The sequence below is a fragment of the Ruditapes philippinarum genome, unplaced genomic scaffold, assembly GCF_026571515.1.
Source record: "Ruditapes philippinarum isolate M1 unplaced genomic scaffold, ASM2657151v2 ctg3971_1_1_1_1, whole genome shotgun sequence".
NCBI classification, from domain to species: Eukaryota; Metazoa; Mollusca; class Bivalvia; order Venerida; family Veneridae; genus Ruditapes; species Ruditapes philippinarum.
Window position 1 is genome coordinate 126,232 of NW_026852363.1, and position 27,361 is coordinate 153,592.

Below are 27,361 nucleotides of genomic sequence, written 5' to 3' on the forward strand. Positions count from 1 at the left end.
AAATGCACGACATTCTGGCACTCATGATACGCTTGGCTTTGCGTTGTCTTTTCGCGAGTTTGGTAGCCCATCTTATCCCTTGCATGTCTCATTTCCACTGACGGTATCAGCAAAGTATTAACTGTTTAGGATAGATTTTAAGCAATGTTTTTGCTGTTTTTACCCGGAGACGTTTCTGTTCTTCTGTCAGCAAATTGGGTATCCATCGTGCACTTATTTTCTTTATTTAGAATTTTATCAGCAGATCCTTTTGATACTGTACGAGCTATTTGCCTGACTGTAAACCTTGCATTAGAAGATACAACTTCCTTGACTTTTGCAATGATTTTTGGGGATGTTGCTCTTTTTTTACGGTGCTCACGAGGGGCATCTTCTAAGGACATTTCACCACATGCAAATTTCTAACACCATCGTATAAACGATGCATAAGACTTCTCATCATGCCCATAAATAGAACATATTTCTTGAAATATGTTCATTCTAAATACATGTATAGGAATGTTTCTGGTCAGCAATAATTGAGCTTTTCCAAACCATTTTAGTATTAGTATAATACGAGTACATACTGTTTATCGTTGTATTGTCAAAGCTAGACTGAACGGATTTACAGGGGAGTGGTATCAACTGAAAATCTAATTGATAAAGAGAATCTAATTGATAAAAGTAATTTTGCGTGAAAACCCGTGCAAAGGTATAAGATATGCTCCCAATTGCATTGCAATTCGGACACCCCTCGTATTTAAAGTGTTAAATTTTGCTACTTTTATCGCTTTTATGCTTAAGATAATTAAGTATTCTCTGCCATCACTCACATCATGTACGACAATGTTTATAACTAGCATCTTTATTTCAATAGTGACCTCTTTGTTGTTGTTTTTTTAAATTTACTTTAAAAAAGTTACTTCTTACTCTTATTATCTTTGCTATCTAAAACTGTTTCCATTATAAGACGGCAATATCTGTAGATATTTTCTGATTCACTCTCATCATGTCCATGTCATGTGGTGCAAATACGTTGAGTAATCTTTTAGAAATATATTTATAATTATCTTTAAAGACAAATTTTGTCGTTTGTCTACCGCCCTATTTAAAAAGTCAAAGACTTCTGTCTCCTGGGACAGCTCTTAATATAAATTGTGTACATGAGAATTTTCTCTTGCTATGATATCTAAGCACTAGGTCTTGCAAGTTTTAAGTTGAAAATGTTTTAAATCTGTTTCCTACATGTATTTAAGTACATGTATTAAGCAACTAAGTTTAATGATTCATACATGCCACAGTGTGCTGCAAAATATGTTATCTGAAGGGCAAAGACTCAGTTTCAGTATCTTGTCTTCCATTGGGGTGCACAAAGGAGTCAATATGTCACATTTCATTGTGAATGCATTGATTTTAATGGTTCAGTGACCATTTTCCAATTTTTTATAAAGGCCTTCAAGTGCTGCAACATGTGCCAATAAACACTTATCTCTGGGCTTGCATTGGTGTGCACAATAGTTTTAGGTCAGCCGTGCCAGTATTGTCACTACAATGTATGTGTTATGTTATCTTTGTGAAGTAGAACTATAAAGTTGCGTATTCTTTCACTCACTGCTACAAGAAAACAGCTCTCCAAGTTAACATTAAATATGCTAATTCTGAAACAAACAACAGCTCCAAATGTCAACACGCCTAAATATGTGCTCAATATCAACAATTCCTTTTAGGGGGCTTAGAAATAAATAGAACATGTTATTGATCAGACACAGATTTTAACTGTCACTGTGATCTTCGACTAAATGACTTAAATATCGATAGGGATTATAAACACGCTTTGGGTCATGTAAATACATAGTTTCACAAATGCATGCTTTTTCATCTCAAGTTATTGATTGGACAACGATTTTAGTCGGTCACGGTGATCTTGACCTTTGACCTTATAACCTCAAAATCAATACAGTTCCTAAATTGGATAAGGACAATGTCCCTAAGATGTTTCACAAACCTAGGCGTATTCCATCTCCAAGTTATTGATCAGAAAAGGATTTTACACAAAATGGTACTGTGACCTCAAACTAAATGGGTGTTCTTTTCTGGCCATGATAATATGCTTACTAAGTTTCACAAACTAAGAGTTATTCCACTTCAAATTATTGAACGGATAAGAAATTTACTCTGTCATTGTAAACTTGACCAACAGACATCGATTTGGCTAACAGATGAACAAATTGATGCCATTTAATAATAGACTGAAGTAGCTTTTGGGAATAAGATAATACATTAACATTTGTATTTGTTATAATATATCCAACAAAAAAGGGGCGAAAAGGAAAAAAAACAAAGAGAAATTATCTGATAGATTTTTTTATTATATCACAGATTTGGCAGCGATAGGGTGAAGGACACATGTACAATATATTTACCATGGTTACAAACAGTGGTGGTTAGTTACCATAGCACCAACCAATCAGTGACAAGTATCACAAGTCATGTGATATGGACGGAGTACTAAGTCTTCTTTCCTGTGTCAAATACTGACCGTAAATTATTGATATCATTGTTTATATTAAAAAGTCTGTATGTCTGATGACTTAAAATTTTCAGAACAAGATTTAACAGATTAACCTGTCTGCTGGCTCCAACACAGGTTTCCACATTTAAATCTCAGTATATTCTGTTGGCATTCTGACATATAAACCTGTCATTGATTATTAAAAAAGCTACGATTTATAAATATTTTGGTGACTTTTATTAAAAGGTGGAGACCATTATTTAAATCATTTCACTTTTTTCTTTGCCCTTCTTCTTCCACAAAAAAATAATAAACATTTTGCATTATGAGTGTAAAAATTGTAACTGTAATACTTTTTTCTATATTTTTAATGAAATCTTTTAAAAAATTTAACTTTTAAAGAATTACACTTGCAATAATGCAATGATTGTGGGCAGTGGAAGGGTTAATTAAAGTCATCAATGTATAGAAATCTTAGTTTCTGTGTTTTTCTTCAATTTATATTTCTAAATTTGATAAACTGTAAAAATTATCTCCTAACAATTATGCTTTGTCTCTTAGTTGGTTGTTAGAAGCCAAAATATTCTAGCATGAAAATATAGCATAACTTGGTCAAAATTTGACATCTTTTACATACAAACTGTCAATCCTTAGCGTTTTTACATGATATTATATAAATGTATTTATAAAAGCTTACAAACAAACAAAAGAAAAGGAGAGCTGGAAATATATAAATATATGAAAATGCATGGGGAAAAAATCGACATATAAACAAACAAAAACTTAAAACAAAAAAGAGCACATGGAGTAATTGGCAGGCTGGGAAATAAAGTTTCAAGTGGGAAAGCATAGGAAATGTACACATATAAAAGCTATGTATAAATAGGTATTTGTGTAAAATAGGATACAATTCTTATAAAGGCAAAAGAATAAGGTTAAAAACTAAGTTCCTACATTATAACTATAATTATGTTGATTAACAAATATACAACTCTTATCACAGATATCAGTTTTAATCAGATATATAGTTTTACCCTTTCTTTATAACCTCCCTTTAAGTACAAATTATTTTTGTACAGAAGTTTACTATGTGTGAAATATTCATAAATTTCAGAAATTCTTAAAATGCAATCTTCAAGTCTCATTAAAACTTTGGCCAAATAATTTATTTCTAAAAATTAACAATAATTTTAAAAATCATTTGTAAAAATATTGCCGAAACTAGAAAAAGTACTAAAAAAATTCCCAACACAAAAAACATCAACCCATTAACAAAATTGCAACAATTAACATGTTAATTATGGTGATTAACATGAACAAAAATAAAATCATAGCACATTCTGGTTTTCAAGACATAAACATATTATACAAGTCAATAATTTTTTTAAAACAACAAAGAAAATTAGGTTATAACTTCAACAGATGATAAAATTACATGAACAGAAATCTCGAAATGCAAATTCTATGAATCAATTTTAATATTTTACAGGAAAAAAACTTGTATTTTACCACAGCCAAAAAAAATTAAGCTTCTTTAAGAAATGAAATTCTTGCCTAGTTTTAAATATTTATTGTTATTGCTTTTTAACTTGTAAAACAATATGTCAATTTTGCACTGTACTCTCTAAAATTTGTGTATGATTACAATATAAATATTACTTCTTATATAAACCCCTGGGACCATTTGGGTGGTTTAATTTGAGACCAAACTTTCATTATTTAAAACTATCCTATCAATGCCATAATAATCAAGGGCAAAATCTACATAGGATTGATAGATAAAAATGATATTACATTAACAGTCTTTTATTACAGCCTATCATATTTAAATCAGAGAGTGCCATTAACAAACAAGCAATTAGTGTGGATGGGGGGGGAGCTTATATTAGAAGAAATATGATATACATATTTCATTATAACTATATGCTTGTACATAAAAGTCTTAATATTCAGCAGGATTAAACAAGTTAATTGTTCTCTTGTAAAAGAAACTTACAATAAATGTTCATGATTTTCATAAAATTTCTTGTATATATCAATGTTGTCGCATAGTGTGTGATATTTATGAATTTCTGATGAGCCATAATTTATATGTACAGCTGAGAAGGACAGCCTAATATTTCATATCCATGCAGAGTTAACTGCCCTTTATCTATACAACTGGTATATGCGACCACATCTTCATACGTCCTAGGTTGAAATCTCCCTCGCCACCTGTCGAGACCTGTTTTTTGTACTCAACAAGAGCATGCATGCTCAAAGGCTGCCAACTGCTGGTATATGTGTTCATTTGTTGGTTGCGTGTGGGTAGAGGTGCCGAGTAACGTAACATAGAATCATCTGAAATATAAATATACATATATAATAAGAGGTTAATACACGGCAGGAGAGGGCTGGAAGGTGATAATCGGCCCGCAAAATGAATAATGGACCTGAGGGCCATTATTCATTCAGGGCCGATTATCACCTTCCGGCCCTACTCTGACGTGTATTAATGTCTTTAATACACTTGGTAGATCTAATAGTAGCATTTTTAAAAAATAAAAAAAATAAAACAACAACAACAAATAGAAATCTACTTTGAAGTTCTTTGGTTGAAATTCTTGTGTTCTGTACGGAGATGTTTACTGTATGTGTGTTCAAAGAAGCAAGTTTTATTTTCATTTTTTTTTCGGATTGAATTTGTCATATTATTTCTTCAAATTTCAACAGTAACAAAAAAGTGTTTGTACTAAATACAATGTGCTGTCAACCTACTTTCACTTTTACAGTTAACTGTTTCATGACGTAAAATATGACGCCATTGTTTCAGTATGTGCACGTGCACATGTTCTGCGGGCTGATAACTAGTTCTCGGCCCGGGCCGCAAACTCATAATAGGTCACGTGACACTCATAATCAGTTGAAAACATAGGCAATTTTGTTACTATATATAGTAACAAGTGTATTAATAGATTTTATCAAAGTTAATTAATTAACAAGTTATTAATATCATCAATGAAGATAGTCCTAATTGCTAATAAATCATTATTAATAGAAGATAATTCATTAATCTTTTAATTAATTAGAAATGAATAATATGATGAAAACTTACATAACTATGAATTAGAAATGAGTAATGATTGGTGAATACTTGAGATATGGAATGAGTTAATGTGTGAAAAAATGAGTATATAATGACACTCACCAGATCTCGGTATATCAGGTGTGGCAGATATCATCCCACCAAGGGCAGAGTAAGATTTTGGTACATCACCCTGGTAGGGTCGAGGAATATCTTTATTTTCTCTTTCTCCTTTGTATTTCTCAGAAAACATGCCTTTAACAGTGGTATCTTTCTCTGATAAGAATAAATATTTCTGTTTCTGTTGTGGTTTCTGGTGACGTGACATCATGTAAACCATGTCATCATCGAGCGATTGCGTCACTTGTGGTTGTTTCCCATCTCCTTCTTCAAATCCCTCTTCTTGTATTGTGTTTTCATGTGCCACTCTACCTCTTGTTTGAAGCCATTTAGCATAGTCAGGTATTGTACTGTCCTGTTGAATGTTGAAAGTGATTGATAAGTAAGAATTTAAGTAAAATAAGTAAAAATGTTATATGTCAACATGTTAAACTACATGTAGCTTTATTCACAAAAGACAGCTCTCATTAATAATGTAGTAATGTTTTCTGAATACATATTTGACTGTAACATCATGAAATATGATTTTGTTGGGGGGAAAAGTCACCAAAAATGGACAAAATTTATACAACTATCACATCAAACTTCATCTTAAAGATCAAATAATCAAGCCAGTGAGAAAAATATTATTTAAGAGTGCTCTCCCTTACTCTTTGAAATAAAAGAATGATATAATTTCTTTTACATTAATGTAACAAGTTTGATGTGGATACATTGGAAAATGTATAGAAATTATAAAACAATAATGAATGGTGGAATATATCCTTGACTCGGAAAATTATATTTTTTGAGTTCTATAAGACATCAACATTTCTCGATATGTCTGATTATAAATTGACTTACAGAATACATATCATCTTGCCAGGAAGGTAAGTACAGGTCGATTCCCTCACATCTCTCGTGAAACTCTGGTAAGGGATTATTGAATGTCAACACCTCAGTCCTGTCCTGGTTCGACACCGAGGCTCGGTACATCAAATCCGACTTGTGCCTCATCTTCCGCACTCTTTGCACTTTCCTGTTATCAAGTAACCGGGGCATTTCTGGGAGCTGAAATTTGACAAGTTTTTTTTTTCCTCAGTCTCCTTTTTTTCTGACTTTTATCTTAAGACAAATCTTTCTTGATCATGTTAGTTTACAAACATGTTGTTATTTCCTAGAGAGATTGGATGATATACACAGAGAAATCTCTAAAAATAGTGACAGAAAAATCAATAGCAGAAATGGAAACTACAATGTGATGCTTAAAGAACGGAAATGATATAAAATAACCATAACTTGAAAAAAAATAAAATAACTGTAACAACTAGAATCAGATAAAGATTTGAAAAATCTAAAGAGATAAATATAAACGTATTATTATTATTTCTGAGAAACGAAAATAGACTTTTTAAATAATAAGACATTTCTGATAGTAATTAATGAAAGTAATAAATATAAATCTTGACCTATTAATTAAGTAGTAAATTAACTCAAAGGCAGTTAATTCAGACCTTTAAATGCTAATTAAGAAAACTAATATGTCCCAAAATCTATATCTGTTTCCAGTGTCCAAACAACATGTAAAATGAGCTTGAAAACATTTCAGTAAATGTACATGAAATTGTACTGTATATTATTTCGTAACTGGAAACCAACTTTACTAATTCTAGTCTTGTAAAAAGAACACTAGAAACAGATACTGTTTTTTGGGGGGGTCTTAAGTAAAGAAGACATGATAAGAGATAGAAGTTTTAGTTCTACTAACATCGTCCTCAGTGCAGAACATTCGCCGAACTGGGACAACGATTTCTCTTCAGAGACTGACGAGCAAATGATCCATAGGCTTCCTGCAAAATCATAACTAGTATAACTCAAAATAGAAGGAAAAAGAAAAAACAAAACAGAAACAATGTATCAGCTAAATAGAAGACTAAAATATATTAATCAGTTATTATATATAGAACTACATGTATTATTATTCTACAATTAAAGGAGGAAGTTTTGCTACATGAAGGACAATAGTTATGTTTCATTTATAGATTTTATATACATTTTATTTACTTGAAATTATTAATAACTCTGAGGCGGCTTCTGATTGAGAAATTATAAAGATTCTCAGCAGACGCAATTTCTAAAATGCTCTCAACTAATTTTTTTTTCTCATAAAACCACAACTCATATTGCATGTACTGGGATCCTACATATTACCGGACAAAATATGATGTTTTTTCGTTGTAACTTTTAGCTAAAATAATAGAAAAGAATGAAATTTTACCTAAATAATTGTGGGTTCTTGATATACGTAAACATTCCTTTATCAAACATAAAATTTAACTTTTGACCGTAGAAATGTGTCTTTAAAGTAGGGCATTAAAAGAAGAAAAAAAATCGTGCAGACAACTCAATTTACCGGACATTGTGTTTCAAAATATTTTGAAGTGTAAAATTGAAATTAAGCAAGGAAACTACGACTATTGAATGGCAATGTTAAGATACTGGAAAAAACCAGTATGTCACTAAAATAGACACATGCTTGTTACGAAGAGGCCAATATAGGGGTGTAATTGAAATAAACACTATTAACTCAATTAACGTATTGATTCTTCATGATCCTTAAAAGTATGACACATTTTGATATTCAAATGGAATTCTGTTCTTTCTCATACAGTTTCCTTTTGATCATCATGTAGCATGTTGCAAAAGCCATAAAGTCTATTTTTTGTACATTTCATGTAGAGTTTCCTCCCATGTGCGTAACCCGTTTCCTTATATGTTTTTAATTTGCATTTCTTTGTAAAAGACAACAACAAGATATTGTTTGAACGAAATTTAAAATGATTTTTTATCCTTAAAATATGTTACAATTGTCTCTTGAGTTAACTTTGAGAAGAATTAAAAGTAAAATCTATCTAAAATAAGTTTAATAACCCATTAAGGGCCTCATTATTCGGGAATGCGCAGAACAGATTATTCCCCCGCATGACCAGGTCATGGAATAACTAGTAAACTAAAGGGTATGTTAGTAAATAAAGAACTGAATCAACAATATTTTCCTGAGAGTGGTTTTGTTGTTAATTACTTTGCAGTAGAAAGTGTGTGTACGATTCAGACCGGATGATTTTTGAATTGAAGCAAAAAATAAAGCCTTATTTGACAGGAATAGATTTTGTCCGGTAAACTTATTGTCCGGTAAACATGTAGGATCCCGGTATAGTGAAATAAAGTGTCTTGCCACAAAAAAAGAAACTAATGGATAATAAAATAAAATTACTCTGATCATTTTTTAAGGCACAAGAGTAAAACCACCAATATCTCATGAGCTTACTGAATTATCTTTCCTGTATAAAATTTGTTTCTTACTCTCATAAGTATGGAACCATTCATAGTCAAAGTCCAAAACATTTTATTAACAAAAGCAACTATATACATTTTGTAATTATTGATTAAGATTGTAACAGTTGATATTGTTGCCGTACATTTGATTTCACACACATTTAAAAACAAAAAACATCATCAACAGTTTGCATAAAATAACTGGAAACCTGCAACAATTTAAAACTGCATGAATGCTTCAATGCTAGACCTCTATTTCTGTTTTTTGATAATGATTATTTCATAGTTATTTCAAAAGCATTTATAGCATTTAAAATGTTTCTGCAGCGGGCAACATGCATTTTTTACATGCACTTTAGAGATCCTAAAACGAGATAAAACGTTTTACATTAAAAGACATTATCATATCTGTTACATTATGAAAATATGGTTTTATACAACACTGCGCGACGTATAAGTGATGTTAGGTTATGTAAGAATTTCTTCAGTGCAAACAAGTTTATAGTTCTATGAATTATGGAAGGTCATATAAACTTACACTCAATTTATACTTTTAATCAAGGATTCCTAAAATAGCTTTTTTATCATTTCTAGTGTTGTTTTAAGCTCAATTCCAAATTAAGCATTAATTATATACACACACACAATGACATTTTTCTTCCTTAGAGATATTAGAAATTTCAAACTAAACTACCTAGAGAACAGAAAATTAATATTCTAAAGAAGAACACATTAAAAACATTAAAAGATAAAATTATTATAGCCTTTGATAAGGACATAAATTATGTAAAGTAATTATTATTTTCTTTCTACTTTTCTAAAAATAAAATAAAATTAAAAAATATGTAATATTATATTGGTATTTGAGGTGTTAAACAACAGCTGTCCATAATTTTGCATAACAAAAAGGTTATTACTGTATATAAAGGCAACACAGAGTTATGGAACTTGTGCCCATCGTGTTAGATAATCATAGGGAACAAATGTGTGCAGTTCTTCAGCAATTTTGGAGAAACCAACTTTCACACAAAACCTTAACCAAAGCGTGATGGTGATGCCAACTCCGGGTAGAGTACACTAGCTCTCCTAATTCTTTGAATAGTCAAGCTTAAATACCAACCATTAAATCATAATTCCAAGTCCATTGGCAGTAGTTGGGCTGAGGATACAGTATGTTTTGTGCATGTACAATATTATAGTCATATCATGACAACAGTCAAGTGGAACAAACTACTATTATGGCTTCTTGTACTGATACTAAGGGTATGTACAATGATGAGATGATATTTTCAGGATAAAATTACAACATATCAGTTAAAATCTTGATTAGAAAAAAAATATCTAGTCCATTTTATTTTACTTCTTGAAGAAATTAACTACAAGTTCATTTTATTATACAGTTAGAATTTGTTAAATTGATGTTAGTCATTCAGTATGATTGGTCAGAAGACTAACCTTTAAATCTTCGGGTATCATGTTATCCTCCTTCAACAGTCTCTGGTTTGAGTCATACCGTAGCGTTTGCCACAAAGTCTCAGCCCCGGCCCGACCTGAAGGTGATTGAAACATGTTAGTTTGTTTATTTCCATGACATTCTCTCAATGTGTGACTATATCATATCACAAAAAACATACATATTGAGTAAGATAATGCACCCCTTATGTATACAGATGTGTAATCTTGTTCTATGAAAATTACATGTATATGTAATTAACGTGTAGACTATAACTTATATATAGTTTAATTAACCAGATTGTTTCATATAAAACCTTAAAACATATATGATTACAACACAAGCTTACATAAAGATTATGTCACACTTTATAGAAACATGATTAAATCATGTCACAACAATTATATCATAAATCATTGCCTTAGAAAAAGTACCTTATCATGCTATATCTGGGACTTAAAATGTCCCAGGTTATATTAGGTACAAAAATACCAAATTCTTCAACTACATTTTAGCTACAGTAATTGCAATATCTGTTGCAAATTGAAAATTTAATGAAGAAAAATTAAGCTCCATGTCAAATTGTGACATACTAAAAAATAACTGAAAACAATGCCAAAGACCCCATTTTTTTAGTGTATATTTAAGCACAAAAACCCTTTTACCAGGATAAAAAACCTTTCCATAAAATTTCCAGGTAGGACAAAAACCTTTCCATAAAAATTCTAGGTAGGACGAAAATCTTCCAATAATGATTTCAAGGAAGGACAAAAACCCTCTCATAAAATTTACAAGTAGGACAACTTTACATCTATCAACTTTACAGGTAGGGCAAAAGGCCTCTCCAAGAGGGTTTTTGTTCAGCTCCTTTTTTTTGATATAACATAATTATACAATTAAAAATACATTTGAGCCGCGTCATGACAAAAACAACGTAATGCGTTTGCGACCAGCATGGATCCAGACCAGCATGCGCATCCGCGCAGTCTGATCAGGATCCATGCTGTTTGCTTACAAACCCTATTACAAGTAGGAAAACTGATAGCGAACAGCATGGATCCTGATCAGACTGCACGCATGGGCAGACTGGTCTGGATTCATGCTGGTCGCAAACGCATTATGTTGGTTTTGTCATGACGCGGCTCATTTATGAATGAATGTAACACTAATTATTCTCTTTTTCAATCATTAATATTCTAAACAATTTTAAAACTTTTTGAATACAGTTCCAGTAAGCTTCTGCTATAGTTCAACTCAATATTACATGTTTCATTATACATATAGATCTAGATATCCAAAATAATCTTATAAAGTATACATACAGTATATAATAATATTTGTTAAATAAATTTCTATCCAAGGGAGAAAATTCAAAGTTTTTCCGTTTTTGTTTTTGTTTTTTTTATCTTCTTTTCTTTTTGTAATTTCTAAATGAAAGTGTCCATAACTATTGTAAATCTTAACCATAGTAAATGAAACTTGTTATATTATTATGGTATTGTTTCAGTCAAACTTGTATAATAATGTAAATCATATAAAGTAATTTTGCTTAATCAAACATATCCATCAAAACTTTCATATATCCTCTTTCATTATACAAATTTGACTGAATTATGTAATAGAAAGAGCACCGAAACACGAGGCTATCTGATGTGTACGAGGGGGCGTAGCCCCCGAGTATTAATCAGATTGCCGAGTGTTTTGGTGTTCTTTCTCTTTTGTATCATAGTCAAACATAAATGCACGTTCCCTGTTGTCACAATATGAAACCTCGACAAAAATGAACCAATGAACGAACATCTATTTATGACATTTCTGTCGCTTTCCCTTTCTCTGCCGTCACAATATGTAAACCCCAGCAAAAATGAGCCAATCAATGGGCATGCTTTGGAGTGCGGGTAACTAATACCTGCACTCCAGTTAACGCACTGTGCATGTATATGTATACGATTTAACCCTGACACATTTTCAACAGAAAGGTCTCCAAACTATGATACAATTTTAAATATAAAATCTGGGATACAAGGTATATACATGTATATAAATAAAGCACATCATCAACCACCATAATAAAATATTAATTTGGGAAAATGATCCAGTTAACAATATACAGGGTAATTAAAACACATGCATTCAGGATCAATGCTGAAAATAAAATTTTATAATAAATTATGTCCCTTTAACCTGTAAAATCCTTTGCGACCAGTCTACATAGAACCAGAGCTGGATTTGCTTGTCAGGCAGATATCTGTATACTCAATTCCCTAATCTATGATTTTTGATTTGCAAAAAAAAAAGTATTTTTGTTTTCATAACAAAATATTCTTTACATAGGAAAATCAGAAAACAATGCTTTATTTCATAGATTATGAATGTTACTTGTTGTATGCCAGATTTTCTTTTATGAACAAAATTCAATTAAAAAGTACAGGTTTCCATCTTGAAAAAATTTAAATGAAACACTCTCTGTCTTCAAACTTGAACATCTATAAATAAACATAAATGACAACATCGTAACAGGAAACTGTCCAATTTCCTGTGATAATTTCTGTGTATTTTATCAGCAGAAATATCCAACAATAACCTTCTTTTTCCCCTCACTTTAATTTTTATTTTTTAATGATGTCATTTTCTAAAGAAAAAAAAAAACGCCTTTGGCTTTTAATTGCATTGCCAATTCTTTACTCTAGATTAAAACTGCGCTATAAGAGCTTTAATTGCTTGATCAATGGAACAATTTTAGAAGACTTGCTGATGAATAAGGTGGTCCAACAACGGAACATCACAAATAATTCCTAGTGGAATTACTAAATATAATTAGCATAGGACATTACTTTTTCAGTAGTCTATCAATGTCCTTTTTAATAAAAAGCATGTAAGCAGCAAATTCCAGTTTTCTTTAGCTTTGCTATTTGTTCAACTTTATAATTATCAGAATCGACAAAATGCAAAGATAAGCTAGCACAAATTTTATCCAATGATAAGTAATATATTCTTTAAATAAAAATACTGCTTAAATACACAGGGATTAGCATTTGGTATAAAACTGTAAGCATATAAATAAGGGAATCACACAGAATCTGGTCAAGGTCACTGGGAGTCACACCAAGGCCAAGGTAAAGGTCAAGGTAAAGGTCATAATGATTTTACCATCTTCATATTCCTGCCAGTAATGGTCAAACAGCTTATCCACTTCAAAATAGGAAAAAACAATACAATTTTTAATTTACAATTGTTCAAACATTTTAAAAGTACTATTACTAAGTATAAGAGTGTATAGAAATAACTGTGAGGCATGAATATATCAATGATTATGCTGTGAATAGAAAATAATGTGAGATTCTATATAAAGAAATATATATTGAAGATTATGCAGTTTTGAAACAATTATGACAGGATAGCTCAGCATGAATCCTCAATAAATATATGAGCCGTGTCACGACAAAACCAACGTAATGGGTTTGCGACCAGCATGGATCCAGACCAGCCTGCGCATCTGTGCAGTCTGATCAGGATCCATGCTGTTCGCTTACAAAACCTATTACAAGTAGAGAAACTAATAGCGAACAGCATGGATCCTGATCAGACTGCTGGTCGCAAACCCATTGTGTTGGTTTTGTCGTGACACGGCTCATATCATGAAGCATGTAATAGAGACAAATTGAGGATTCAGAGCAAACTTGGTGTAACTTCTCTAGGTTAATAACTTTTTGCACTGAACACTCAGATTTGGTACAGAACATCATAATTTAAATCTTTCAACATAATTAAAAAGCAAAGCTGTTTTATTTGATGTTGCTTTACTATTGTGCCACATTTTGTTCTAAAGACTGAAGAATTTGGATGCGAATAAATTTATTCCAAACCACTGTTAAAATCTACATTACCATACCTTTACAAAGTTTTAATTGATGAAAGAGTGACATCTATGATAGAATGTGGTGCAAGTTATATATGCATATCAGATAAAGTTATTAAAAGTACATACCCCAATTACTCATGTCTTAATAGATAAAATAATATGTGATACAATCATGAAATTGGTCAACAACAACATTTATAATAATCATTTGCCCCATCCCTTAAAGCCCCCAGCTACAAAGAAATGCCTTAACTTCTGATTTCTTATTTGAAAGAAGTTTGGTCATTCTCCTGTTCATATACAACAGACTTTATATACACATACACTAATATCTTTATATTACTAGTACACAGTTAAACTGATGTACTTTTTCATTATGTTATAAATAATTTTATCACAGAATTTATCAATGGAAAATCTTAAAATGACACCAACAGATATATATATATATCTTTATAAATCTCAAATCTTAATAACATGTTTTACAAAGAGAAATATTTTTTTTGACAATTTGACAGAAAGAATATATTAACATATTGTTATGATATTGTCTGTGTTCTGTCAAATATTCCTTATAAAAATATCTCATCATAAATAATCCTGATAAATTTATGTTTTACAAAGTTGAGTTAACGTTATTTGGCATTATAATCTTATTATGTACTACTGAACATTAGGATTTATCTTGTAAATGTGTTCCAACAAAACCCCTTTATAATAATTCTTACAATTTTATTATCAAACAGAAAAATATTTTACTAGTCACTGACACTGGGGATATAAGCAGAATAAAGTAGATCAAAAACATCATTATATCCTTAATTAGTTCTATATATGGTGATTTTTCTTGATACTTATAATCATATAGCTACCTAGACAAGCATCTGTATCATTCTGATAACATTTTTGCTCTACATCATCTGGGTGCTTATTTAATCAATATTATAAAATCATTGGGTAGCAGGAGATGCAAAATATATGCAGTCTCAGGTATTGATAAGATATTTCCATAAACAATCCTGTACTTAAATATAAACATGTAAAGCTAAATATAAACCAAAAGATTTTCAAATTCAATTTAGATAGAATTCATTAAAGCAGATGATTTTGCAATAAACATATTTTCTACAATAAACATAACCAGAATGATCAAATTTTGTTTTAAAAGAGCAATTTACTGCAATTCCTTCAAGATGAAAACTTTATAAAAGTAAATATGTAGAAAAAATTTAATACCTTTTTCATTTACATAATTGTTAATGTACAGAAAATGTTGGTTTTTCACTAACTAAAAAATATACATCAAATTACCTGTACTTTAGTTCTCAATAAAAATAGATTATAAGTTTTTCAGAATAAGCAAAATATATTGTAGAACTCTAGACTGTAGAAATCTTAAGAGCCAGGGTGCATCACTGACATCATGTCAAGTTGATTGCATCATACTCTATCATGATCACAAGATCAACACAATTTTTGCCAGGAAACAGCAAAGTATACAAAGGTATACAAAATGTACTAAATTTCCATGACATTTCCTCTATCTTTTTATTCATTTTAAATGTCTTTTTCAGTCATATTTAAGGAAATGAGACTATATATTAATTTAAAAGTGCATTTTTCAAGGAAGATAACTCCCTTGGTCATGCACTCTGCAATGGCCTAGGAACATTTAAGCAAAATGTTTATCTTTATTAAACTTCTATTATCTTTGACATAATAAATCTGAACAGACATATTGTCGGATTTCAATTCTCTGCTTTCATTATAAAATCTTGCTTTTATTTGTAGGAGGAATATGTGTGCCAATCAGAATGCGATGAAATATTTCAACAGAATAATACCTTACAGAACAAATGTTTTTTCCTCTCATTTTAAGAAACACCTAATTCATCATTGCCAAAATGATCTATCATTTGGTTCAATGTAAATTTACAGGCATTAATCAAACTGCAAATATTGCCACGAAGAAAAAACAAACAAAAAATTGAAATACACACCTCCCTGTCTACGGAGCTTTGGATTTGTTTTCTTCTCTTGTAATTTGTTTTCAATCTTCGGATGGAGAAAATAATCTGCCTTCTTTCCATAAAGTTTGTAAAGCTGTTGTTCATGCCATGGTAGGGCTGAAATATAGTTTTGTATAGGGTAATATTATATTTTTCGGTTAGGTTACAAGGCAAATTAACAAAATTCAGGTCATAAAATATCATGCCAGCCGTACATTACAATGTGAGTGGACACAATTTTTTTAATAATTCACTTTTTGAGTGATAAGCTCTGGTGGCTTCCTTAAATTCCAATTAATTATTATTAATGTCTAATGTTCTTCATTCGTTTTATGCAAATTATGCCATAAATCTTTATATCTATGTAAAATTTTGTGATGAAAAAAATAATTCCAAAACAAGTTGATGGTTTTTAGTCTCTTCAAGGAATAATTATTCTATGATCTTGGTTCATAACATAATTAGACAACAAATTTGATGTCTTTTTTACACTAAAATATTTTTTGGAACAATTTAAGCAAGACCTCTTCAATCTCAAGTCTGGTATAGCCTACCAGAAGTTATAGAAATTAGATAATATATTGCAATGCCAAAAGTTGAAAACAAGAAAAACATCAATGGTTCTCTCTGTCTGTAACAGAATTTCAATAATCTTCAGATTTTCATTTTAGGACAATTTTTATCAGCCCAGACCAATTTATACAACCAAAGATTGAGTCCTAGTCTAAGAAAAAGTTAGAGTAAAGCAAAATTTAAATAAACTGGAAATTTGCTTCCCCAGAACATGGATGTAGCTACTTTAACAAGATATGTTTGTAAAACATGTATGCCCCCTATCAGCAGCCAATTATTCATGTGATAAGGTAATTATGCATGACTTCTGACCCAGTGATCAAACAATTAATAAGGGTTATCAAGTATCTACTGGTCATGACCTTGACCTTTGACCCCTTGACCCAAAACTCAATAGGGGTCATCTGCTGGTCAAGACAAATCATCATACAAAGTTTGAAGTTCCTAGGCCTAAGCGTTTTTACTTAATTGATCAGAAACCGTTTTTACTTACAAGGTCAATGTGACCTTGACCTTTGACCCCTTGACCCCAAAATCAATAGGGGTCATTTGCTGGTCATGACTTATCACCATGCCAAGTTTGAAGTTCCTAGGCCTAAGGGTTCTTTTATTATTGATCTGAAACCGTTTTAACATACAAGGTCAATGTGACCTTGACCTTTGACCCCAAAATCAATAGGGGTCATCTGCTGATCATGACCAATCACTATGCCAAGTTTGAAGTTCCTAGGCCTAAGCGTTCTTAAGTTATTGATCAGAAACCGTTTTTACTTACAAGGTCGATGTGACCTTGACCTTTGACCCCTTGACCCAAAACTCAATAGGGGTCATCTGCTGGTCACCACCAATCATCATACAAAGTTTGAAGTTCCTAGGCCTAAGCGTTTTTAGTTAATTGATCAGAAACCGTTTTTACCTACAAGGTCAATGTTACATGACCTTTGACCCCTTGACCCTAAAAACAATAGGTCATCTGCTGGTCATGACCAATCACCATACCAAAGTTTGAAGTTCCTAGGCCTAAGGTTCTTAAGTTATTGATCGGAAAGCATTTTTACCTACAAGGTCAATGTGACCTTCCCTTTGACCCCTTAACCCCAAAATCAGTGAGGGTCATCTGCTGGTCATGACCAATCACCATACCAAGTTTGAAGTTCCTAGGCCTAAGGGTTCTTTAGTTATTGATCGGAAACTGCTTTTACCTAAGAGGTCAATGTTACCTTGACCTTTGACCCCTTGACCCCAAAATCAATAGGGTCATCTACTGATCATGACCAATCACCATACCAAGTTTGAAGTTCCTAGGCCTAAGGGTTCTTTATTTATTGATCCGAAACTGTTTTTACCTAAGAGGTCAATGTGACCTTGACTTTGACCCCTTGACCCCAAAATCAATAGGGGTCATCTACTGATCATGACCAATCACCATATTCAAGTTTGTAGTCCCTAGGCCTAAGGGTTCTTTCGTTATTGATCGGAAACCGTTTTTACCTACAAGGTCAATGTGACCTTGACCTTTAACCCCTTAACTCCAAAATCAATAGGGGTCATCTACTGATCATGACCAATCACCATATCAAGTTTGAAGTCCCTAGGCCTAAGGGTTCTTTCGTTATTGATCGGAAACCGTTTTACCTACAAGGTCAATGTGACCTTGACCTTTGACCACTTAACCCCAAAATCAATAGGGTCATCTGCTGGTCATAACCAATCACCATACCAAGTTTGAAGTTCCTAGGCCTAAGGGTTTTTTTGTTATTGATCGGAAACCGTTTTTACCCAAGAGGTCAATGTGACCTTGACCTTTGACCCCTTGACCCCAAAATCGTTAGGGGTCATCTACTGATCATGACCAATCACCATACCAAGTTTGAAGTTCCTAGGCCTTAGGGTTCTTTACTTATTGATCGGAAACCGTTTTTGCTTACAAGGTCAATGTGACCTTGACCTTTGACCCCTTGACCCCAAGATCAATAGGGGTCATCTACTGATCATGACAAATCACCATACCAAGTTTGAAGTTCCTAGGCCTTAAAGTTCTTTAGTTATTGATCGGAAACCGTTTTTGCTTACAAGGTCAATGTGACCTTGACCTTTGACCCCTTGACCCCAAAATCAATAGGGGTCATCTACTGATCATGACAAATCACCATACCAAGTTTGAAGTTCCTAGGCCTTAAGGTTCTTTAGTTATTGATCGGAAACCGTTTTTGCTTACAAGGTCAATGTGACCTTGACCTTTGACCCCTTGACCCCAAAATCAATAGGGGTCATCTACTTGTCATGACCAATCACCATACCAAGTTTGAAGTTCCTAGGCCTAAGGGTTCTTTAGTTATCACTCGGAAACCATTTGGTCTACGGACCGACGGACCGACGGACCGACAGACCGACAGACCGACGGACCGACAAGTGCAAAGCAATATACCCCCTTTTTTTCAAAAGGGGGCATAATTATGACATGGAATACAGTAATGAGAGCTGAGCACTTAGCTTTAACAAGAATTTAATATTGAAATTGACCTTATAGAAGAGGGGGGCAGACAATCACCATGTATCTTCTAAAACTACCAGGTTACAATAGTAAATTGTATGTCTTACAAATCAGTGTGATCTTCCTGAAAGAATTAAAAGTTACAAAGAGATTCTTTTTTTTTTTAATTTAAAGAATACAATATCAGAGAACCTCTCTCAACTAGGTATAATCCAAATTAATTATGCTACAATTCTGATCATGAAATATCCTTTGAAGGATATCTTGAATTTCCATGTAAAGTAAGAATGTATGACTTTTAAGACATGTTGACATGAACCAACTTTGTTACCTGAACATTTAAAAAACATAACAATACACACATGCTTCAATCTCAGTTCTCCAAAACCCATTAACCTGTCACAGAAACTTCAAACAATCTCTTAATGGAATTTGTTAAAATAATTGCAGAAACTATTTTCAAGAAAAATGAAAGCTCTAAATACTTCTTGTTTGTTATTATATCATGTTACTGAGAAATTCTGTATGTAGCTTATACAAGAACCATGGTGACACTGCATCATTATGCTTGTGATCTACTCACATTACAAATTGTCTAAGGTTAATAAACCATAAACATATCATTAAAGTACACAAAGAAACAAATCTGCTACAAGGTTTTAAAGGAAAAACTGAAAAACGGCAAATGCTAAAATAATGTTGTAACATAATTGCTACAGCCAAATGCTCAAAATTTTAATTAACATACTGGTGGCAAAGCCTTATCATTTTCGGTTTCAGCAGGTAAATGATTAAAAGAAATGGGCTGATTTTACCTTTAACAGGAGTTGATTCCCTTTCCTCTTCATCATCTTCACCATCCGAGTCAGGGATATCAGGTGTAGGTGCAACAGCTGGTAGTGTCATCTTAAATGGGTTGCTACGTCGACCCCCAGGTGTTGTTGGTGTCGTCGGAGATTTAGATGGTGATGACGGCACTGTGGAAGTGGCAGAGGATAGGGTTGAAAGCCCATTCTTTGACCTTGACTTTCCAGCTTGTTTCTCTTCACGACTTGCCTTCTTGTCTTCCTCTGTAAATATTTGTGAAAATAGAATTGTAGATTATAAACTAGTATATTATATCATTTACAGATTTCTCATTTAGAACTGGCGAAAATAACGGGCTATAATCAGCTATCTGAGCCATTGTTTCCTGTGCCTTAATTAACTAATACACTGCCTGAATTAACTATAATTTAATTTACACTGTCCTTTTAGTAAAATAATCACTTTCAGTCTGACCTTATATTATTTGAACATAAACATACCTGACAATTAAGAGGTGTTTCAACTTAACATAATACAGTGTAACATTTAGCAAAATCTAACCTGTTCCATCATAACTATCTTGTAACATTTAGCAGAATCTAACCTGTTCCATCATAACTATACTATAACATACAGCAGAATCCAACCTGTTCCATCATAACTATTCTGTAACATTTAGCAGAATCTAACCTGTTCCATCATAACTATACTATAACATACAGCAGAATCCAACCTGTTCCATCATAACTATACTGTAACATTTAGCAGAATCTAACCTGTTCCATCATAACTATACTGTAACATTTAGCAGAATCTAACCTGTTCCATCATAACTATACTGTAACATTTAGCAGAATCTAACCTGTTCCATCATAACTATACTGTAACATTTAGCAGAATCTAACCTGTTCCATCATAACTATGCTGTAACATTTAGCAGAATCTAAACTGTTCCATCATAACAATACTGTAACGTTTAGCAGAATCTAATATATCTTCTCACAGACTGCTTTCCTTTTCTACTGATAAGAAGATAGGTCACTTACAAGAGCTAAAAGCAAACAGGTTTTGTAATATTTAACATTCCTGGACCTGGATCAGATTTAACCTTTGCAGCAAATATAGTTAGGCCAACCAGGCTTTATACTTTATACTTTTGGGTGATTAACTCAAATTTTTAGATTTCATAACCCAAAATTGATAATTGTCAATGTTAAGAATTCAGTGTCTAACAGAAGCATGCATACATGTGATAACCAAAATATCACCCTATTTTAGATTGCATGTTAATAAATATGCTTGAACCTAATATCAGTTTCTAAGATATAGACTGTGACTATTTTATATTAAAATATACTACCAGTCTGAATGTTTGGTCTGGTTATAAGTTTTTTCTGCCTATTTTTTGGTCAATAGACGTTATCAGATTGTAACAGCTGTTCCAATATATACAGCAGACCAGGAAATTTGATTTCCTTCTTTCTGAAATGTTTTTATATTGACCTTAACATGGAAGTATACAGATGGTGACAATATGCTTATATACATATTTTATATCTTATATCATACATTGATCTAAAGCCAAGAGGAAATTGAATTCACACAATGAGTTCAATTTGAAAATGTAAATAAACCAAGTTTGGTTTTATTTGGTAAGGGGTAGGGAAGTAAACTTGTCTTCAGGAGGACATTTGGTAATCTATAAATTATCATATATTTGCTAATACCAAAAGAAACCCATGCTTTTCTCAGGTATTAAACTTGAGTGCCTCTTATCTATAGTTAATTTTTTGTTTAAATTGAAAACTGGTTTGTAATATACTTTTTTTATGCACTGCATGTCACTGGATGTTTTTATAATAATTTCAAATTGCTCAGATATTTATGTAAGGAAACTACCCAGCTACTGCTTACACATAGTTGGTTTTTCATCAATATTTCAGTTTTTGGAATAAAGAATTTAATTTTTTTTTTTTGTTAGATAGGTAAGTTCCAACAGATATTTATAGAAATTTTCTTGAGCCATGTGCATTATTTATTGTTTATGCGAAGTAAATTATCAAATGAAAAAAAAAAGAATTATGGCAAAATGGAAACTTATTTGACTTTTACCTGTTCACTCACTATATACCCTTAGATGAACATGTCACTTTAAAAAAGGGCCATCACGCTAAAACAAAAGATATAGCTTTCAGCATAGTATTAGCCTCTTGTTTTACAACTGCACCTTGTCATATTTGTTACCATTTAAAGAGTTTGAATAATGGGCGTACATTAATGTTTTTGTTGATGACACAGCATTCTTAATTAGCTTGTCTTTTCAATACAACCTAAAACAGTAGCCCAAACCTTTCTTCTGGACAATATGTAACATTAAAATTAATGTTTCCTTGATGAGACCCTACAAACAACAATTTAAAGCTAAAGCGCCTTTTCTTTCTTTTTTGTTTCAATCTGTTCTAATAATACACAGTCACTGTGCAGAAAGATAAGGGATAAAAACAGAATTTTTTTCCATATATGGCATGCGGTTCAATTATCTGAACATTCCCCCCCCCATTCCCCCCAATAGCTTATCTCTCTCCCTCATCTATGATAAAACATGCAAACATCCTATACATCTTTCTCCTCCAGAAAAACGATGTGAGAATGACATGCTAAAATCAATTTAATGCTTTCAAACTGAAAAACATGTCCGTTAGAAAAAAATCAATTTATTTAACCAATCAATTTATCTAACCAAACGATAAAAGCATGGTTTACCTTCGATTGTTTCAAGACTCTTAGATTCCATGGTAAATATAATACCCCAACGAGAATATTTCAATCAATTATTCCAATTAATTCACAGCGGATATTATATCTGAGACAATTAAGACCTGATATTGATTAATAATAAACTGATTTTCAAATGAACAAAAACAAGTTTTCCCCCAAGTGCGAATAAATATCATACTTTTTTTCTGTCCCAATACACAATTCGTGCTAGATTTAAGCCACTAATCATATTAGAAAGGTAACCAAGATTAAGTACTGGTGACACACTACATGTACATTATTAATTTGCATTAATCTAATTCCTCTGATATGGTCGTAGAGAAATTGAGATTAGGCCATGGTTAATGAATTATAAATCAAACTTACCAACAAGCATAATTCAATCAAACACAATTCAATTATCAGGCTGAATAAGGCTACTCAAAAATGCTTCACTAGCAGTTGTTTATTTGTGGGTTACAGGGGTTGTGTATGCTGACTTTAACATTTTGGTTATCTAAATCGGTACACTTAAGTAGTTTGAGGGAAACTGTTTAGTGTGGCCTGTCACGAGGCTCTGCCAAGTCTCCCCACTAAACTCTTTCCCAAAAGTTCTACATACGCATCGGTGATAGCAGCAAAGTGTTTGATTCTTTTTCTATAACATTTTACAGATAAATTATATTTCAGAAAGAAACTATGAAAACTAATATTTTCATTTAGCACCGAATTTGCAACTCCATTCTAAACACCAAAATGACGTCATCATATAAATGCACTTCATTCATAAAAAGGGGGGTTGGAATGAGATCATTTGAAGCACACAACTCGTCTTACACAAGGGATGTAAGATCTTCTGGTGTACGTAAACAGTAGAAAATATGATATACAAGAAAATACTTTGACTTTATGATGGAGGGAGATATTGACTGATGAATTCCTGACTATAATCTTACAGTCACAAGCTCAGTTAAGCAATGAGTGAGTGGTACAAATAATGAACCTATTCATTAACCATTGATATAATTGGAATAGTTCTTTTAAACAAAGAAATGCTCCCATTAGATCTATAAAATAAATAAATTACACTCTAATTAGCATGTTAACCCAGTTACTATAATTTCCCTGCTTTATTTAGATGCAGATTTTCTCTGACAATATTCAATAATGCAATAATTCCTTAGAAAACCTAAAATCTATAGACTTTAAAACTTCATGACTTAAACATATGTATAAAATATCATACCAAAATAACTATATCTATCTTTATAATCACGCATTAAAACAACTGCTACTTGAAACCATGACAAATTTTAGCAATTTAATATGCAATATATTCTCTAAATGGCATCGTGAGGTAATATTATTTCTGTTTCACCAGATGCTAATTTTGTCAATTCTTATCTTTAATCTTTATAAGAACAAATTTTAGCCATGTTAAAGCCGCAAGACATAATTTCAAAGTTAAATGTATCTCTTAATTATTCAATCTTATATTTAGATCTTAATTAGCCATATGTAATTCATGTGTTTTAAGTAACCTTTACCCAACTGAATCTATTGAGGAGATTCATCCCGCTTTAAATATGAAACTGTGTATTTTAAATTCAAGTGGTTTGAGAATCAAAATAGTTAACTAATCAGAGACATTTAAATTAATCTTTCTGGTCAGACTTCAGACTACATATTCTGAAATTATGATACCTTTAGTACTTCTGATATAAAGGTTTTTGACTTTTTTGTACAAGATATACAGAAATCTATTCACAGCACACAGGATCTTGAACTGGGCAGCCCAATCAACCTGTAACCCCAACAAATGGTACAAGTACATATTAGTTACCAACACACCAAGTATCAACAATATCGTCATAAAATGAAGGTGCCAGTAGAAATGTTAAAGTATATAAATAAGACAGAAGAAATGGTTAAAGATATAAAGGTAATGGTGGAAATGGTAAAATATATAAATATAATGGTGGAAATGGTAAAATATATAAATGTGATGGTAGAAATGGTAAAATATATATATGTGAGAGTAGAAATGGTAAAATATATAAATGTGAGAGTAGAAATGGTAAAATATATAAATGTGATGGTAGAAATGGTAAAATATATAAATGTAATGGTAGAAATGGTAAAATATATATATGTGAGAGTAGAAATGGTAAAATATATAAATGTGAGAGTAGAAATGGTAAAATATATAAATATAATGGTAGAAATGGTAAAATATATAAATGTAATGGTAGAAATGGTAAAATATATAAATGTGAGAGTAGAAATGGTAAAATATATAAATGTGAGAGTAGAAATGGTAAAATATATAAATATAATGGTAGAAATGGTAAAATATATAAATGTAATGGTAGAAATGGTAAAATATATAAATGTGAGAGTAGAAATGGTAAAATATATAAATGTGAGAGTAGAAATGGTAAAATATATAAATGTGATGGTAGAAATGGTAAAATATATAAATATAATGGTAGAAATGGTAAAATATATAAATGTGATGGTAGAAATGGTAAAATATATATATGTGAGAGTAGAAATGGTAAAATATATAAATGTGAGAGTAGAAATGGTAAAATATATAAATGTGATGGTAGAAATGGTAAAATATATAAATGTAATGGTAGAAATGGTAAAATATATATATGTGAGAGTAGAAATGGTAAAATATATAAATATAATGGTAGAAATGGTAAAATATATAAATATAATGGTAGAAATGGTAAAATATATAAATGTAATGGTAGAAATGGTAAAATATATAAATGTGAGAGTAGAAATGGTAAAATATATAAATGTGATGGTAGAAATGGTAAAATATATAAATGTAATGGTAGAAATGGTAAAATATATAAATGTAATGGTAGAAATGGTAAAATATATATATGTGAGAGTAGAAATGGTAAAATATATAAATGTGAGAGTAGAAATGGTAAAATATATAAATATAATGGTGGAAATGGTAAAATATATAAATGTGATGGTAGAAATGGTAAAATATATAAATGTAATGGTAGAAATGGTAAAATATATAAATGTGAGAGTAGAAATGGTAAAAAGAAAGTGGAGGGAGGAATGACAAAATCATACAACTACATGCTCCATAGAAAAGTACGGGAGATTATGGTGCCTGCACCATCAAATTATTAAACAATCATACCTAAAGATTGCTTGCAGATTTGCTGTAGTTCTTCTTGTTTTGCTTGTTTTTTGGCACGCTCTGACTCGCGTTTCTGAAAATATACAAAATGACATTGATAAGATTAGTAAACTTACTGTAAGACAAAAACGTAAAAAAAAATTTTTTTTCTAAAAGTAACAAAAATGAGGCACATTATTGTATGTGCACTCGTTGCTAGACAGTCAGTAAATATTTGAAAGAATGACAACTCCCGTTTTAGATATTAAGCCTGGTAAATATTAAAATCTATGATATAAAACAATAATCTGTGTAGGACTTAATGATACAAAACAATGATATGTGTAGTACAAGCACATTGATAAAACATCCAGAAGTACATAAAATATATAGACATACTTCTGACATTTCATCAAAGATTTTTAATTAATCAGCAACTTAATTGTTATTTCAGGTAGGTTCTTAATATCTAGATGTTTTAATCTACAAAGTAGATTAACAAGACATAATTTAACTAAACAGAAATAGGTGTAACAATATAGCATAATGACCACTATACAATCATTACATCATCATTGTGACAAAATATTCATAACAAAATATTTTGCTTTGTATTTTTTTATTTAAAAACACATTTTTAAGTTATTTAGTCAATCAAAAAATGTTGACTCTTTAAAGGTCCGCTATATTGTATTTACCTGCGCCCTATAGAATGATATTTCATCATCTCATTGCTTATTTGCCTCCTAATGTATTAAAGTTCCCTTCCTTTACAGCACTCTAACAATATTGTAACATTAATAGCATTACCTTCACAGAAATAAGACTTTACGTTTAATATAATAACACACTATCTTTCAAGTAACGTTACTCTACCTTCACAGTAAGATTACTCTAATGTAATCTTCACAGTAATGTTACTCTTCTTTCACAGTAACATTACTCTACCTGCACAGTAACATTACTCTTTCCTCAAAGTAACATTACTCTACCTTCACAGTAGCATTACTCTACCTTCACAGTAACATTACACTACCTTCAAAGTAACATTACTCTTCCTTCACAGTAACATTACTCTTCCTTCAAAGTAACATTACACTACCTTCACAGTAACATTACTCTTCCTTCAAAGTAACATTACTCTACCTTTACAGTAGCATTACTCTACCTTCACAGGAACATTACTCTACATTTTCAGTAACATTACTCTACCATCACAGTAACATTACTCTTCCTTCAAAGTAACATTACTCTACCTTTAC

At 31.5% G+C, this 27,361-nt stretch overlaps 1 protein-coding gene across 1 annotated transcript in view; it reads right to left on the bottom strand.

Moving 5' to 3' along the window:
* Positions 1–2,327: 2,327 nt before the first annotated feature.
* The window catches only part of LOC132758122 (uncharacterized), a gene marked incomplete at its 5' end in the record, with an annotated part of 52,989 nt that continues 27,955 nt past the window's right edge, over positions 2,328–27,361 (bottom strand). The window contains 9 exons of the mRNA XM_060749639.1: positions 2,328–4,831; positions 5,679–6,030; positions 6,519–6,725; positions 10,446–10,540; positions 13,594–13,635; positions 14,432–14,446; positions 16,306–16,431; positions 20,197–20,451; positions 26,121–26,193. Coding sequence (XP_060605622.1) covers positions 4,644–4,831; positions 5,679–6,030; positions 6,519–6,725; positions 10,446–10,540; positions 13,594–13,635; positions 14,432–14,446; positions 16,306–16,431; positions 20,197–20,451; positions 26,121–26,193 — 1,353 coding nt within the window. The remainder of the gene's footprint in view (positions 4,832–5,678; positions 6,031–6,518; positions 6,726–10,445; positions 10,541–13,593; positions 13,636–14,431; positions 14,447–16,305; positions 16,432–20,196; positions 20,452–26,120; positions 26,194–27,361) is intronic.